We start from the raw sequence: 15,979 nt of genomic DNA on the forward strand, positions 1-15,979 counted from the left end.
AGCGGAGGAATAAATTAAGCAATTGACTAATCCAAGTTTGATATATAATAATGTTTTAGTTTATGGTTAGAGAAATAAGACAAGACAGCGTATAAGCTTGCAAATTGAAATGCATTGGTTTTCCGCGTGCGTTAAGTCGCTGGTTTTGAGAACCCCCTGAAACTGAAATTTAATTTCCCTTTCCCTTTATTCTTTCAATTGTTGACAAAACACCCTCTTCTCTCTTTCAATTCCTTCCTTTTTAACCCCAATTCTCACAATTCTCCCTACTTCTACTCAATCAGGGTTCCATTTTTTCCACTCTTCTTATTTTTACCCTCTCACTTCTTTTTAATCCTATTTCATCTCCTTTTATCTGCCTCTTTCCAGCAATGGCCCAATCATGTATGTGATTCTCACTTTTCTTCACCTTCTGCAAATAGAGCTTGAAATTTACATCCATTTTAGAAGGAATTTTTTTTTTTGAAATTGTCTTGGGGGGCTGGGGGGGATGTTTGAGATAATGATTATGTCAAATTTTGGGTTTTAATTGGGTTTTGGATATGAATTGTATATGATATGATATGATATTATTGGTTCTTCTATTTGGGAAATAAATTACACTGCTTGTCCATGCTATTATAGATTTGAATGTGTGTTAATAATTCATTTTTATTTTCTTGTATGTGTAGGTAGGATGGCCTTGAATTTCTAGTACCCTGTATCAATTTTGAGCTGCATTATGCATTTCAGGTGACTTTTTGAATTGCATTGACTTTGATGATGATATCAACAACTGCTTCCTCAATTAAGCTGGTTGAAGAAGCTTGTGTTGTGCTTCCTCCATTGGCTATGGAGTTGTAGCTTTTGGAGGATTTTGATTTGGGGCTAGTGGCATAAAGAGTGTGACAGTTTATTTGGGTAGAGGGGTTATATGTTGCGCATGGCTCCAAATCTAAAGCTTAGGTTATGTGTTACCTTGTTGTTTTTAGTCTTAAGTGTTCTTCTGTTTGGCATTTCAAACGCGGAATCTGAAGGAGTTTCACAAATAGTCAGATCTGCCCCGGATAAGGATGTAGGAGCCAATGTATTTGATGGAACTGGTGTAGAGGGTTCCTTTAAGTTTGAGGATGGTAATACTATGAAGACTAATAGGAAGGGTGGAAATAATAGAGTTTCTATTTCTACGGTCGCATTATTTACATTGGCGATGGCAGCTGCCACTGGTTTAGGTGCTGTGCCCTTCTTCTTTGTGGAGCTTGATCCGCAGTGGGCTGGATTGTGCAATGGAATGGCTGCAGGTGTCATGTTGGCTGCAAGCTTTGACCTCATACAGGAAGGGCAGGAATTTGGTGCGGGAAATTGGGTTGTCACTGGGATTCTATCTGGTGGAATCTTTATTTGGCTATGCAAGAAGGTGATAATCAAATTTTTTGTTAATCAGTTCATATCATATCATGGGAGCAGATTCTCTCGGTTGGAAAATCTTGACCATGTCAAGGGTGAGATTTCAACTTTTATTGACAATGTCGGCCCTGGTATGATCAATGGAGGAAATCTACACTTGACATATACCAATTGAGAGGATCCATTCCGATTGTTATCACTATCTTTCTACTTTTAGCATAAAAAAAATATATATGCCTGGTGTAGCTGTGTGCCTCTGTGTACTGATACCTATCTTGATACTCAATGCTGAATTGCTGAGGCTCAAATGATAGATTGATAAATTGATCATTAGTAAAAAGTATCATGGCCAGCTTCTTTCGATTTCCCGTTCTTCTCAGATGCTCTTTTCTTTTGTTACAGTTTTCTTGAATTTACCTTAGTGGTTTATCTTGGTTTTATAATGATCTTATTTGTGTCTTGTATAATCTCTTGGGTTTCAGTTTCTTGAGCAATATGGGGATGTAAGCATGCTGGATTTAAAAGGTGCAGATGCAGCTAAAGTTGTTCTTGTGATTGGAATAATGACTCTCCATTCTTTTGGGGAGGGATCTGGGGTTGGCGTCTCTTTTGCTGGCTCAAAGGGTTTTTCTCAAGGCCTGTTGGTAACTTTGGCTATTGCTGTCCACAACATCCCAGAGGGATTAGCGGTGAGCATGGTGCTGGCATCAAGGGGTGTCTCTCCACAAAATGCTATGTTGTGGAGTGTAATCACTTCTTTACCTCAGGTGCTTCTTAAAGATAACTTTTTATTTATATTACTTTTTGAAGTAAACAAAATATTGAGTTAAGTCAGCAGTTGAAGAGCTGCTTTTCTGAATTATATAATATAACTTTGCTTTTAATTGTGGTTCTTGGTACACTCTCTCTGTTGAAGTCAGAAAAGAATAGGCATATAGAAGTATGCAATTCTCGTGTCTAGCAGATGTTTAACCTTGTCTTTGACTTTAGTTTAGTTGGTTAACTTCTTATTCATATGTTGATGCAGCCAATTGTAGCTGTTCCTTCATTTATTTGTGCTGATGCATTCAGCAAGTTCCTTCCTTTTTGTACGGGATTTGCTGCTGGATGCATGATTTGGATGGTTGTTGCAGAAGTTCTTCCTGATGCATTCAAGGTTATTAGCAATTTATTATTTTACACAATAGATATTTTCATCTGCCTTATCCTTTTTTTCGGGATGCGGGTGTCATCAACGGAGTCTCCTAAAACCTAAGCAATTAGATGAAGGTTCGACTAGCTCATGAGATTTTTAGTAGTGTTCAAGCTTGCACTGACTAGAAATTTATGGGGGAAAGATGAAAAAGGGACAAGAGAAGCCCTGAATTATTGATGTGAGATGATTTGTTACTATAATATAATTCTTTTCTTTATACTAACAAATAATGTAGGTCAAGTTCAAATCAGCCTACTAGCATAACATCTCTATACAAATGAGGGCTCCAAATATTTCGATAGGAAGCATAAAATGTGCTGGGGATGGCAAATGGGATCTGTCCTTCAAGTCCAACATGCTTTTTAGATATGCAATATTAATTTCTCTTCTCTTTTCGGTTTCAGGAAGCCTCAGCTTCACAGGTTGCATCGGCGGCAACCCTTTCTGTAGCATTCATGGAAGCTCTCAGCACCTTATTTCAGAATTTCACTCATGACTACAAGTGAGTTTGCTGAATTTTTTATTTTTTCCCATCTTTTTCAGGGGACAGGTTTCTTTTGGGGTATCAACTGTATTATTTTGTTTGGATTCTGGCTTGGACAATTAGTATTGATCATCCATCCTTTGCTAAAATTTGAAAAAGAAAAATACTGCAGAATACTGGAATTTCTTTCGTATTCCTTCTGATATAGACTTTTTCGTTTTCCTTCCCTGAATTTTGATTTCTTTTATTACAGCTCTGAGGATGCTTCTGGCTTCTTTGTCTCACTACTTTTTGGCCTGGGGCCATTACTTGGTGGAGTTATCCTGGTTGCATTTGCTCTTGCATTTCATCTCCAGCATGCTCTCCTTATGGGCACGGGTTGTGGCATTGCCTTTGTTCTTGGAGCCTGGCGACCAATGCAGCTTATTTTGTCTTTGAAATTAGGACTTATTCCCATTATGTTACTCCTTGCAATGGGGGCTGCATTGGTCCATTTTATCTCCTCAAGTGTATTGAAGATGGCATCTAAAAAGACCTCGGGTGGTGACTTGCCTACACTTACAGGTTTTCCACTTAGTGTTCACACCCTTCAATCATTCATATCATGCGGCACAGTCGCTTTTCACGCATTAGCAGAAGGACTAGCATTGGGAGTGGCTGCACCAAAAGCATACGGACTTGGTCGTCACATGGTCCTTCCGGTCTCCCTACATGGGCTCCCTCGAGGCGCAGCTGTGGCTAGCTGCATCTTCGGTGCCACAGATAGCTGGCATGGTTCCCTTGCCTCTGCTGCCATAATCGGATTTATGGGTCCAATATCAGCAATAGGGGCTATCCTCACCGGTATTGACTATAGTGGCCTTGATCACATAATGGTTCTTGCTTGTGGTGGATTGTTCCCTAGCTTTGTAACTATAGTTAAAAGAGCACTTAGTTTGGATAAGAGGAAGAGCACATGTGGCCTCATTCTCGGTATGGGGTTTGCTACTCTCTGTCTAACTTTCACTAGGTTGGTTTGCTTGCATACACCTTACTGCAATTCTGCACCTGAAGCTGTAAGATAAGAGCACAACTATGCTTCATTTCGTGGAAGATTGATTTCTAATGTTCCTGCAACTGTAATATGCATTTCTTTAGTTCAATCTCTGAAGACATAGCTTCACAAATTTGGAGAGATTGTCAATGAAGGATGTGGAAAGAGAGAATCAGATTTACAATTCAACGAAGTTTTTGTTTAGAACATGTGCCTTATGTGTCGTACATGAGTTTTTACTTGTATATATAGTTTTACCAAAGGTGGAAATGGTAAGATTTTTTTTTTTCTTTTTTTAATCCTCTCTCAATAGGTGTTGTGACATATAGATCTGATATTTCATGGTGCTGTTGGCCCATTTTCTAATACATATAGCATCTTGTGACTTTTGATATATCATCATATATGAATTCTCTTGTTTTCTTGACCATGTTCAACAAGATCTATGAAGTAGTTTGTTACTGTGTAACAATACATAAAACAAATTAATAAATTGTATACCAACCAAATGCCAGACTTCACTTAATAGAATAAGGCTTTTGTTGTTCTTGTAGTATACCAACCAAAGGTGTTATATATGCACAATTATTTCCCCAAGTACCTATGTGAATGTGCACTTGCTGGAATTGCTGCTGCAAATTTGGAATTTTCCTTTTAAATTTGTTCTGAAGATAATACTCCTACCACAGTAATGAAAGAGTATATTTTTGTTGGTTGTGTTGATAAAATGATGATATAGAATTGGTGCCTTAAAGACAAATTAAGTTATAGGGGTTGTAAAATAAATAAATAAGAAAGAGAAAATAAATATAAAATAAAAAAATATAAATAAAAAATTCTAGTATTAATATTCACATATATTAACTAATTCTTATGTTGATAAGAGTACATATATGGAAAGAAGTGCTTTTATGCTTGTGTTGTGTATTTTGTTTCAAGTCTTGCTTTCCCTATTTATATACGTACTTAACTTTTCAAACTTCATTAATTAAATATCTTAAAAAGGTAATTCCTTTAATATCGAAAAGCTGAGCTGTCCATTTGATAAAGCAAGTTATACTTTATTAATAGACATTCATATCACAAAACTAGGTAGGTAGATTTTTCTTTAAGTCCAAAAAATTCATCTAAAGTTGATTTCAAGGGAACAATGTTAATTGAATATGCTAAAAAAAAAAATGATATACACACTAAAAATTAGTTATTAAATTAGTTATCATGTAATTGTGTATAAATAAATAAATATATATATATATATATATATATTATTTAACATATTTTAATATATATTTTATATTTTTATATATATTTTATACAAATAACTATTTTTCTTTTATACTGACTTAGTGAGTAATAATTAAAAAAACCATTGAAATATCTACAGTTTTTTGGTTTTGGCCTTTTTTTGTGACAATGCATTTTGAGTTTCTCTTTTTGTGACAATTCATTTTGAGTTTCTCTGCTCAGCTGTCATTTTCTCCATGTACAACTATGACATGCATTCCAAGCATAACTACCTACTTCGGTGAATGAGACAAAACTACTCACTCACATGTCCTCATAGGAATAATTGTGATTAGAATTAATTTGGGTATATAGTAATCTTCCTAGACATTTGATTTCTGCGTTGTAGTGATTAATTTCTATTCAAAAGAGAAGACATTATGCCAAAATATAGAAAATAAAATAAGGGTGTCATTAGAAAATAACCTAAAAATAATCTAAATTTTGTCGAAATTTTAAAATACAGTTGAAATAAGACAATCTTTTATTGCCAATTATCTTTGTTTTAAAAAAAATAATAATAACAAAAATAAAACCCTGATAATTTCCTTCTCTTACAACAGAGATGATAGACAATCAACTTGCCTTTATTTGTCCAATTCCAACAGGAGTTAAACTTGAAAATATGCCAAAATGAGTAAATGACTTGATAAATTATTATTATTATTATTATTATTAACTATAAGTTTAAACCATTTTGCCGGCTCTAATACTCATCAAGGCCTTTATACTTGTCCTACTTAAGAGAATTATTCTCCAACAAATTTGGTGGAAATTTCTGCAGAAACTAGATTTCTCAGATTATTTTAATACAATAATTGATCTAGCAACCGACAAGAAAAGCCTACAAAATGAACAGAAACAAAATCAGAACCAGCTGCTTGACCTGATGACCATAATGTTTTGGCATGTCATTATTGTTTCAGGTATCACAAGCCGCCGTGACCAAATCCTATGTTGTTCCTTTTCCATCAGTTTTTCACCAAAAATATACAATCAAAATGCCACAAAATTTGGATCACCATTACCAATATCTCAAATCTACCCTTTTTCATTTACTCACTTATTTTTGGTGCTGCCTCAATAGTTTTCTCAAAAGTTATGACATTAGAATGATAATAACAATAATAAGAAAAGAAGAAAATCAAAAGGACCTAAAGAAAACTTAGAAGAAAAGCCTCACCCAACAACCCTTCACAAAGGGTTTAAAAAAGATAGATAAACTATTAGGAAAACAAGCAATAACATAAGAGTGATTTTTCAAAATCACTTTGATGACGCTGATTGGTTACTGCTCTGAAATTCCTCTTCCCTTTCCACCAACTTCTCCTTCTCAGAAGCAAATCCAATCTCCACAGTAGCTTGTTCCTTCTGGTGTTCGCCACCACCAACACTTTGTGCTCCTGTTAGCCTTGCCAACACCACAAAGGACATTCCTCCAAGGACATTGTTGACCATCCTCAGAACCAACACTGAGGACTTGAACAAAAATGGGTTGAGCCCTCTCTCCAACAAGAACTCAATTCCATTCAATGTTTGGTACCTAAAGTTGCTGCTGAATCCCATGTGTGCTGCCCATGTTAGAGCATTCAACATCGTAGGGGGAGGCTTATTTGGGGTCTCAAATTCGGGGTCCATCTTCTTCCTCATCGCAATCAACCCATTTGAGAGAGCAGTTCCAGCTAGTCCAGCTGCGAATCCGACGGCAGCAAAGATGGTTCCTTTGTACACCAAGGTTCCAAGCCGTTCGAACAGACCGTATGCGCCAGGTTCAAACATGTGACTCTTGGGGCAAGACGCGAAAATTGATGGTAATTGTGATGAGGAAGTTGACATGGTTGGTGCCAATAGGTACATGAGTGTGAAATTGAGGATTGAACCAACAACAAGGGTTGAGAAAACAAAGTCAAGCTCATTCAACCCGAAATTAGGCCTTGAAGCCATGTCACCAAGAACACAAGCACTAACACCAACCAACTCCTCCATCAGAACCTTGAATGGAAATTGGGGATCAGCAGCTACCCTTGATCTCCATCCATTAAGAAAAAAACCAAGAGGCCCAAAAGATGATGAATCACTATGATCTCCTTCATGACCCCAACTTCCACCATCACTACCACTGCCGCCACCACTTCCACCATGTCCAATCCCGTTTCCCCCATCACCTCCAGCAGAGGAAAGTTTCAATCTTGGTGGTAGTAGTTTGATGGGATACAAAGATTGATTCTGGGGCTGAGATGATGATGATGTTGGGAAAACAGAGGCATGGTAGTGACCAGAGAGAGGCGAAAAACGAAGCTGCGCCATGGCTGCCATTTGATCTGAGACACTAATATTAACATAAAAAAATTAATATAAAATAAAAAACACTTTTTGGCAACAGAAAAGTGGAACAAATATCAAATAATCCCCTCATATATGATCATCATCACAGCAAGAAATCATTCATTCATTCACCCATGATCATGCACAAGATATTCCAGAAATCAAAATTTTGGTAAATGAAAAGGATGATTCGTGGAGATTTTACCTGGATCTGAACTCTAGAGTGAGTGCAGAAAAACCCTTGTTATTGTGACTAGTGAGTCCAAGAAGGAATACTGAAACCTTGAAATAGAAAAACCCTTCTCTTTTCCTCCTTCAACTTTATGATATTTTCTGGAGAAACCAAAGTGACAGGGAGTAGTGTAAGCCTAAGGTGAGTAATTAATGTGAGAACATGGAGAGAGTGACGGATTAACGAAGAAAGAGAATCAAATTATTAAATTTTGTATTGTATATTGTAAATGTGGCAATCCCTCAGTGAGAGAAAAGAAAAGAAAAAAAAAATGGGGAGTGAAAGGAAATGGAGATGGTGGAAAAATTAGGTTAGTTGGGAAGGTGGCAGTGACACATGGTGAATGAATGGGGCAAGAATTTGGACGGAAAATGGGACTGGGTTGGTGAGAAATTGAAAATTGGGCTCCATCAAAAACCCTAATTACGATTTTGTAAATTTGGAATTAACGCCAAAAAATTAAATAAAAATAAAGCAAAAGAATACATTCCTTAATAAAAAGTTGTATCCTTTTCTTTCAGCTTTGCTCTTTTATTTCATTTGACGAATTTTAAGCTTTAGTTTAGGAGCATACATTTGTACGGTTAAGCATTACATCCTAAAGAATATATAGCAATAAACTCGGAAAATTGTTACAAAAACAGTTTGAAAATTTTAATTATTAAAAAAAATTTTAATATTAAAATTATTAAGAATAATTAATCTTTATAATATTTAAAAAGAAGTTTTTTCAAAAGCATTTTGAAGGTGGGTGAGGATGTTGAGCAACCATTCCATCTTGTCAAAATACCAGTGATATGTAACATGAGTGAGAGAGAGAGAGTGAAAGACCCGGGAGTAAATCCTCTCCAGTGGAAAAAAAACTGGATGATATCCAGTGTTTAATCTTACTATTCATTGTTCTCTCTCTCCTATTTATTTTTTATCCCACTTATAGAATTAAAGGTGAGAGATCACACTTTATTTTCTCAAGTGTTAAAAAAATAGAGAGGATCCATTTCCGGGAGGAGGGGGTAGGATTAAGGAATACGGCAAAGATCTCAGGGTTTGGAATGGAGAAGAGTATCGACATTTGGAATATGAATTTTTTTCCGTTTTTGTGGATAATCTTTCTGAAGACATATCAAAGCGAGAGTTATTCCAGTTGTTCAATTGGGCTGGGCGCATCAACGATATATATCTATCCCGAAAACAAAAAAATGGTGGCATGTACTTTTTTACCTTCATACGATACACGATGAAGGAAGGGGCATTGAAAGCTATAGCGGAAATGAATCGGCTGAGAGTGAGAGGTAAAGCTGTTTTTGTGGGTGAAGCTAAGTACAGACAAATGTCGAGAACCATGAAAAATGACATAAATAAGGGAAGACAAGGAGGGATAACCATAACCCATCAACTTGGCAGTCGCATCGGGAAGTATGTGACGATGGATCCTTGTCAACGGGACAGAATTTACGTAGGAAGGAGATCGACCAAAACCTGCATGGGAATGGCAAGCCGAAGAAGGTGGAAGCTGCAGTGGCGGCAGAAAATCTAGAATGGTTGCAGCGAAGCCTGGTGGGGGTTACTACGCAGCCTTTTGAGTTCATCTCCTTGAAGGAAACAATAGTGAAGATTCTGCCTTCTGTCGCTCATATTTGGAAAATGGGAGCATACAAAGTCCTGTTGACCTTTGATAGTGACCAGCATGCTGACGAAGCTTACACCTTTAAGTTGAATTGTCTCTTATAAGTTTTTCACAGGGTCCAGGTGGGAGGAGTCGAAGCGTAGTGGAATTAGAAGGGTGTGGCTCGAATGTTTCGGAGTCCCGTTACTTGTATGGTCAGTTGACACTTTCAATACGATAGGAGGCTAGTGGGGGACAGTAGTTGGATGTGCGAGGAAGACAGAATTGTGTAGCTCGTTCACTGTAGGTTGTGTGCTAATTGATACGAGTGTAATAGAAGTTATTCAGGAAAGAATTCATCTCTCCTTTGGCTCCAGGGGTTATGATGTTTTGTTAAAGAGGTTGGTTCTGAAGAGTGTAACATGCAGTGTAAGGGGAATTTTTTTGATAATGGAAGCAAAAACTGTGAGATCTTGAATCATGGTATAGCAAGCACGAGTGCAAAAAGGGATAAAGGCAGAGTAGGCAACCGGAGCTGTCGAAGGGGGGTGACCAGGATGAAGGTTTGTTAATGGTGGTGGATCGGAGAAAGGAAGATGACAAGGGTAGAATAGTAATTTCTGATGATATTTTGAATAAATGGGTTGAAGGCAAAATTAATCACAATCTCGAAAATTTAGTAACGTATCAAGCCGTTGAGGGCGCCATTCAAGGAAATGCTATTTTGATGGGTGAAAATGGCATTAGCTATGATGCTGATTCTGATAGAACAATTACATGTGGGTTTAGTTCTATGTGTAATGGGCTGAAAAGGGTCTCAACTAAGAAAAAACAAAAAAAAAAAGGGAGGATGCACTAAGAAAAAACAAAAAAAGCAAGGCTGCATTAAGGAATGGGCTAGGCCCAAAATAAGGGAGGTGGAAGGGAGCTCTAGCTATTTAGGCCCATCCCTATCAACTATTGGGCAAGCTGCTCTTGGACCGAAGCTGGGTGGTCCGGGTCGGGTGGAGATAATGCAGTAAGATAGCAGATCCTTCTCTGCGGCGCGCAGGAGAGAGGCTCAGGCTATTGATGGCGTGACCATTCTTGAGGGTGACAGTGACACCTGCGCTGGGGATGGACACGGAGGGAGGTGGCGGACAGCAGCCTTGGGGAGCCGGCAGACTAGCGGTGGAGAAGACCTCGACCGAACCTGTGGAGTCACTGCCGATGGGTCTGGTTTCGCCGATAGTCTAGCGGTTCTTTCTGACAGGGTTGCCGTTGTGAAGGCACGCGCCAAAGCAGAGCAGACAGTGATGGGAGATGGTGATAGTAGTGATGCTCCTGCTGGTGTGGAGGACGGCAACTTGCACCTCGTTGGTGGTCATCCGTGTAAGCTTGATGCTGCGATCGGGTCTGTGGAGGCAGACGAGAACCGGTTTGGACTCAGGCCTGGTCGAGTTACATCGCTTGATCAGAATGAAGGAAGGGTGGATGCTGGACATGATGGGGAGAGCATTGAAGGAGTGGTGTCCGGGCAGGGTGCTATTGAGCAAGAGAAGGGGGACAGTGATACTCAATGCTTGGAGGAGCAGATGTTGGAAAATAAAAAGACTTGGGAGCTAGCAATAGAATCAGGTGCTATGTTATGCAATGAAGAAGATGACATAATGGCAATCCTTCAAGCACAGAATGAAGAAATAGCACAAAGGAGGAAGCTGGCAAAACAGAAGGCAAAGATAAGGCGGTGCAGACTCAAAAATATAAAACAGGTGTGTCAAAATAACTATAAATAAATTTTAGTTCTTGGAATGTTAGGGGGTTACGGGGTGATGGAAAAATAAGAATGGTGAAGGACCTAAAAATTAAGCATAGCTTAAATATGATAGGTTTGATTGAGACTAAAAGGCGGATAGTGATGAGGTTCGACGCTGCAAGGATTTGGGGGAATGATGGGGGCAGGGTGGGAATATGTGGGCTCGGATGGTGCATCTGGGGGACTATTGTTAATATGGGATGAAACGATTTTTAAAATAAATAGTTGCTATAAGGGGGAAAGGTGGTTGTGTGTTAAAGGAGTCTTGATTGAGAATAAGTTCAACTGTGAATTTTATTTGGTTTATGGTGCGCATAATAGAGAAGAGAAGATTCATGTGTGGGAGGAGTTGAGTTACATAGCTGGGTTATGTCAGATCCCTTGTTGTTTCATGGGAGACTTTAATGAGATAGTGCATGTGGAGGAACGAAAAGGTATGGCTAGTTTACCTCTATCGGCAGAAGAATTCAAGATTTGGATACAAGATATGCACTTAGTGGATTTGCCACTTTCTGATTACAAGTTTACGTGGTTTCGAGGCCGTTCATGCAGTCGTATTAATAGAGATCTGGTTAGTGTGGAATGGCTAGAAGAGTTTCCTGAGACTCGGTTAAGAGGCGGTCCGAGGGGCTTGTCAGATTACTGTCCTATAATAATAGAGGATAAGAAGATGAAGGGAGGTCCTAGGCCGTTTCGTAGCCTTGACTCGTGGTTCACACATGAAGGTTTTCTCAGAATGGTTAAGGAGCAATGGAGAGGTTTAGGGGAGATGCAGTTCACAGATAAGTTGAAGGCGTTGACGGTTTCCTTGGGGAGATGGCATAAAGACAACTTTGGAGAGATAGATAAAAAGATTAAGCAGTTCGAGGAAGAGATCAAGACGATTGATGAAATGGTAGGTAATGGAGTGTATGATGGAACTATGGAGGCTAGAAGAAAGGCGTTAGTTACTTGCTGTGAGAGGTGGTATGTGAGAAAAGAAATTCACTGGAAGCAGATGTCTCGGTCTCGACAAGCGAAAGATATGGACAAAAATACAAGATACTTCCACAATATAGCCTCGTCAAGAAGGAGGAATAATCGGATTGATACTCTGTTAGTCAATGGTAGACTGGTAAGGAACCAACCTCGAATAAAAATAGCTATCAGAGAGTTTTACAAAGATCTATATCAGCAGGAGGCCTCCCCTATGTTGGGATTCAAAGATGGTCTGGTCGGAAGGATTGATGAGGAAGACTCGGTGACCCTGGAGGCGATGCCATTGCCTGCGGAGATTAGAGAGGCAGTGTGAGATTGTGAGTCATCTAAGTCGCCAGGCTATGGTGGATATAACATGAATTTTATCAAGAGGTTCTGGGATGAGATTAGGTCTGAGTTCACGGCAGCTGTGATGGGATTCTTTCAGACAGCTAGATTACCAACAGATTACAACATAACCTGGGTGGCCTTGGTACCTAAGTTCGTTGGTGCGAAGGAGATTAAAGACCTGAGACCTATCAGTATGGTTGGATGTGTGTATAAGGTTATCTCGAAGGTTTTAGTTAGGAGGATGAGATCTATGATGCCGAGTTTAGTAGGGGAGACGTAGAGTGCTTTTGTGAAGGGTAGGAAAATTCATGATGGGGCTCTCATTGCGTGTGAAACTGTACACTGGCTAAAATAGAGGAAAAATGAGGCAACAATTATCAAGCTAGATTTCCAAATAGCATATAATAGAGTCAAGTGGAGCTTTATGGATATTGTGTTGCAAAAGATGGGATTTGGGTGCAGGAGGAGGGCGTGGATTATGGAGTGCGTGACTACAGCTTCTATGTTAGTCTTGATAAATGGTGCGCCAACTAGGCCGTTCAAAATGGAAAGGGGGCTGAGACAAGGCAATCCACTTTCTCCTTTCTTGTTTGTACTGGTTGTGGATGTTCTGCATAGAATGGTGGGTGAGGCGGTTAGGAATGGGCGTATATCACCTTTGGTAGTTGGGCGAGACAGAGTAGAGTTGTCACATCTTCAGTTTGCTGATGACACGATTTTATTTTGCCTACCAGAAGAGGAGACAATGAAGAATTACAAGCGACTTCTGTGGTGCTTTGAGTTGATGTCATGGATAAATATTAATTTCGATAAGTCCAGCTTGATTCCAATCAATTATGAAGAGCAGTGGGTACAATGTATGTGCAGCTTGTTAGGTTGTAAGGAAGGAGCCCTCCCAGTTAAATACTTTGGAATCACCTTAGGAGAAAATTCGAGGTTGGTAAAGACATGAAATCCTATAATTGACAAGGTAGAAGAAAAACTCAGCCTTTGGAAAGCTAAGGTCCTAAACAAAGCTGGGAAGTTGGTGCTTATCAAATCAGTTTTGAATAGCTTGCTAGTGTATTACTTGAGCTTATATAAGATGCCGAAAGCTGTTGCTGAAAAATTGATTTCTTTACAGAGAAGGTTCTTTTGGAGAAAAGAGGATGGGAGGAATGGTATGGCTTTGGTGAGATGGAAATTGGTGTAGGCTCCTAAGAAATTAGGTGGGCTAGGAGTTGGGGATGTTATGGTTTGTAACACGGCACTTTTGTTTAAGTAGTGGTGGCGGTTTGCAAAGGAAGAGTGCCCACTGTGGAATAAAGTAGTTTGCTCCTATAATAATCTGAATCCGAATGAATTACCGTCCACTCAAGTGCTACCTACTAGAAGAGGCCCATGGAAAGGTATATGCTAGATTCAAATTAAGGAGCAATATATATAGGAGAAGATGATGGCAGGCCTATCCATAGAGAATGGTGACAGGCGACGGACTCGATTTTGGGAGGATGTATGGTTACGTTGTGGATCCTTAAAAGATCGATTCCCTAGGTTATTCTCTGTTTCAAACCAATGTGGATTGGTGATAGGGGATTGCGGATTTTGGGATGGGTTAGAGTAGATTTGGAACTTCCAATGGAGGCGAGAGCCCTTTCAGTGGGAGTTGGATCTTCTGAATCAGTTACATGAGGCTTTGAGACCTCTGAGGCTAGTGAATAATAGAGAGGACAGGGTCGTGTGGAAGTATGATAAACTAGGTATTTTTTCAACTAACTCATTTGTGCAGGTGCTCCAGGAGGCACAACCTTTAGAGGATGTATCCAGTTACAGCTTCACTAAGACCATCTGGAAAGGTTTAGTTCCACTAAGAGTGGAGCTGTTTGCTTGGTTTGTCTTGATAGGGAGGGTGAATACTAAGGAAAGGCTAAGTCGGCTCAGAATTATTAGCCAGGATGATAAGAGTTGTGTTTTATGTAACAAGGATGTTGAGCAGGTCCATCACTTATTTCTTGGTTGTAATTTTGCCTGGCAGGTGTGGTGTGCGTGGATATCTATGATTGGCTGCCCTTGGTCAACTCCGGGTTCGATGAAGGCCCACTTTCTAAGCTGGACAGAAGGGCCGCGTAGAAAAGAAGATCGAAAGCAATCGTTGATATGTTTCTGTGCGATCATCTGGAACATTTGGTTGGAAAGGAATAGGAAGATATTTTAGAATAAAAGCAAAGGTGTAGAAGAAATCATCAACATGACTATGCTTAGCTGCAATGAGTGGAGAGGGGTAAATCCCTAATATTGTTGATGGCTTTGTTGGTTATGACATAGGAAAATTTCTTTTGTGATTGTTTTTCTTTCTTGAGTTGTCTGTTTGAGTTGAACGTCTGTCTCTGTATGCTCCACTTTAATGTGTCGAGCTCTTTTGTTTTCGAAAAAAAAATATTTAAAAAGAATGATCAATTTTTTTTTTGTAAAAAGACAAATATATCTTTAAGTTATTTTCTCATTTATTCTTTTTTTGTAAAGATATTTTTTTTAATTGTCTATCATACTCAATTTTTATTGATATAAATTCATCTTATTGATACACATTCATCTATAATTCATAAAAGAGATTTTTTGTTGTTGTGAATCACAAAGTCATCATTAATCGATGTGATCAGAACAGTCATAATCGTGCTAAATGTAAAAATTTCAATATCAGTTTTTTTCTTAACTCATGCACATGTGGTGATTCTGATTTTAGTTGTATTTGTGCAATCCAACACTTGATTTTGTAATTTTATTTTGATTTTAGTTGTATATGTATAAATGGATGGACACTTGATTTTAGTTGTATTTTTGAATATTAATTCAAATAGTTAGCTTTTAAAAAAATAATATACTAGTCAAATCATTATTTTTGAATTAAAAAATTAAAATTGATATTATTATATTAGAGAGATAATTTACAAAAAAATTTAATTTTTTAAAATTAGATTAATTAAAAAGTAATAATTAAACTGATATTATTTTAATCATAATTTTTTATATAATAATAAACAAAATAAATGAATGTGATGTAAATTAGTGTGTAGCATTCAAAAGACATACAAATATGCCATTTATTCTAGGCCTCTCCTGCTATCAAGTTCATCTTTAACTCTAATTAACAATACTACAATAGCACTAGCAAAGCCAGTAGCATTAGACCCATCTTTAACTCCAAAAGTTGCAACATTAAGGCCAACAACAATTCTAGCCTAAACTCCATTTATGGCTCCCAACCCAATTTCCAGTCAATTATATCATGTCTTCTCAAAGCCAACATCCCTCTCCAGCTCCACCCCCATACTTAGTCTCAAGTGCCTCCAAT

At 38.3% G+C, this 15,979-nt stretch overlaps 3 protein-coding genes across 5 annotated transcripts; 2 read left to right on the forward strand and 1 right to left on the reverse strand.

The window, feature by feature from the left end:
* Positions 1 to 44: 44 nt before the first annotated feature.
* Positions 45 to 4,528, forward strand: LOC107639736 (putative zinc transporter At3g08650). Of its 2 annotated transcripts, none has more exons than XM_016343323.3 (6): positions 45 to 384; positions 672 to 1,396; positions 1,869 to 2,153; positions 2,414 to 2,542; positions 2,986 to 3,083; positions 3,319 to 4,528. In XM_016343323.3, the coding sequence occupies exons 2-6, from the start codon at positions 914 to 916 to the stop codon at positions 4,127 to 4,129; spliced, it is 1,806 nt and encodes a 601-aa protein (XP_016198809.1). In that variant the 5' UTR covers positions 45 to 384; positions 672 to 913; the 3' UTR covers positions 4,130 to 4,528. The 2 variants fall into 2 exon arrangements, with proteins under 2 accessions (XP_016198809.1, XP_016198808.2); XM_016343322.3 differs by having other exon boundaries at positions 63 to 384; positions 733 to 1,396.
* A 1,881-nt stretch (positions 4,529 to 6,409) lies between these two features.
* On the reverse strand, positions 6,410 to 8,506 carry LOC107639737 (protein RETICULATA-RELATED 2, chloroplastic). Of its 2 annotated transcripts, none has more exons than XM_016343324.3 (2): positions 7,913 to 8,506; positions 6,410 to 7,711 (listed from the first exon to the last, which is right to left on the reverse strand). In XM_016343324.3, exon 2 carries the CDS (start codon positions 7,696 to 7,698, stop codon positions 6,649 to 6,651), a length of 1,050 nt encoding a protein of 349 aa, XP_016198810.1. In that variant the 5' UTR covers positions 7,699 to 7,711; positions 7,913 to 8,506; the 3' UTR covers positions 6,410 to 6,648. The 2 variants fall into 2 exon arrangements, with proteins under 2 accessions (XP_016198810.1, XP_016198811.1); XM_016343325.3 differs by having other exon boundaries at positions 6,410 to 7,703; positions 7,913 to 8,445.
* Positions 8,507 to 10,840: 2,334 nt separating this feature from the next.
* Positions 10,841 to 14,842, forward strand: LOC110271204 (uncharacterized). Its single transcript, XM_021121623.2, has 2 exons — positions 10,841 to 11,296; positions 14,663 to 14,842. Exons 1-2 carry the CDS (start codon positions 10,841 to 10,843, stop codon positions 14,840 to 14,842), a joined length of 636 nt encoding a protein of 211 aa, XP_020977282.1.
* The last annotated feature ends 1,137 nt before the right edge of the window (positions 14,843 to 15,979 follow it).

This window comes from Arachis ipaensis, chromosome B4 (genome assembly GCF_059453495.1).
Source record: "Arachis ipaensis isolate K30076 ecotype BB chromosome B4, ASM5945349v1, whole genome shotgun sequence".
NCBI lineage: Eukaryota > Viridiplantae > Streptophyta > Magnoliopsida > Fabales > Fabaceae > Arachis > Arachis ipaensis.

Bases quoted from the DNA above. Each gene is read 5' to 3' on its own strand.
- LOC107639736 (XM_016343323.3), top strand. From the start codon at position 914: ATGTTGCGCATGGCTCCAAATCTAAAGCTTAGGTTATGTGTTACCTTG. The intron at 2,154-2,413 runs GTGCTTCTTAAA...ATGTTGATGCAG, and splicing joins TAATCACTTCTTTACCTCAG to CCAATTGTAGCTGTTCCTTC. The intron at 2,543-2,985 runs GTTATTAGCAAT...TTTCGGTTTCAG, and splicing joins TTCTTCCTGATGCATTCAAG to GAAGCCTCAGCTTCACAGGT.
- LOC107639737 (XM_016343324.3), bottom strand. From the start codon at position 7,698: ATGGCAGCCATGGCGCAGCTTCGTTTTTCGCCTCTCTCTGGTCACTAC.
- LOC110271204 (XM_021121623.2), top strand. From the start codon at position 10,841: ATGGGAGATGGTGATAGTAGTGATGCTCCTGCTGGTGTGGAGGACGGC. The intron at 11,297-14,662 runs GTGTGTCAAAAT...TTTGCCTGGCAG, and splicing joins GACTCAAAAATATAAAACAG to GTGTGGTGTGCGTGGATATC.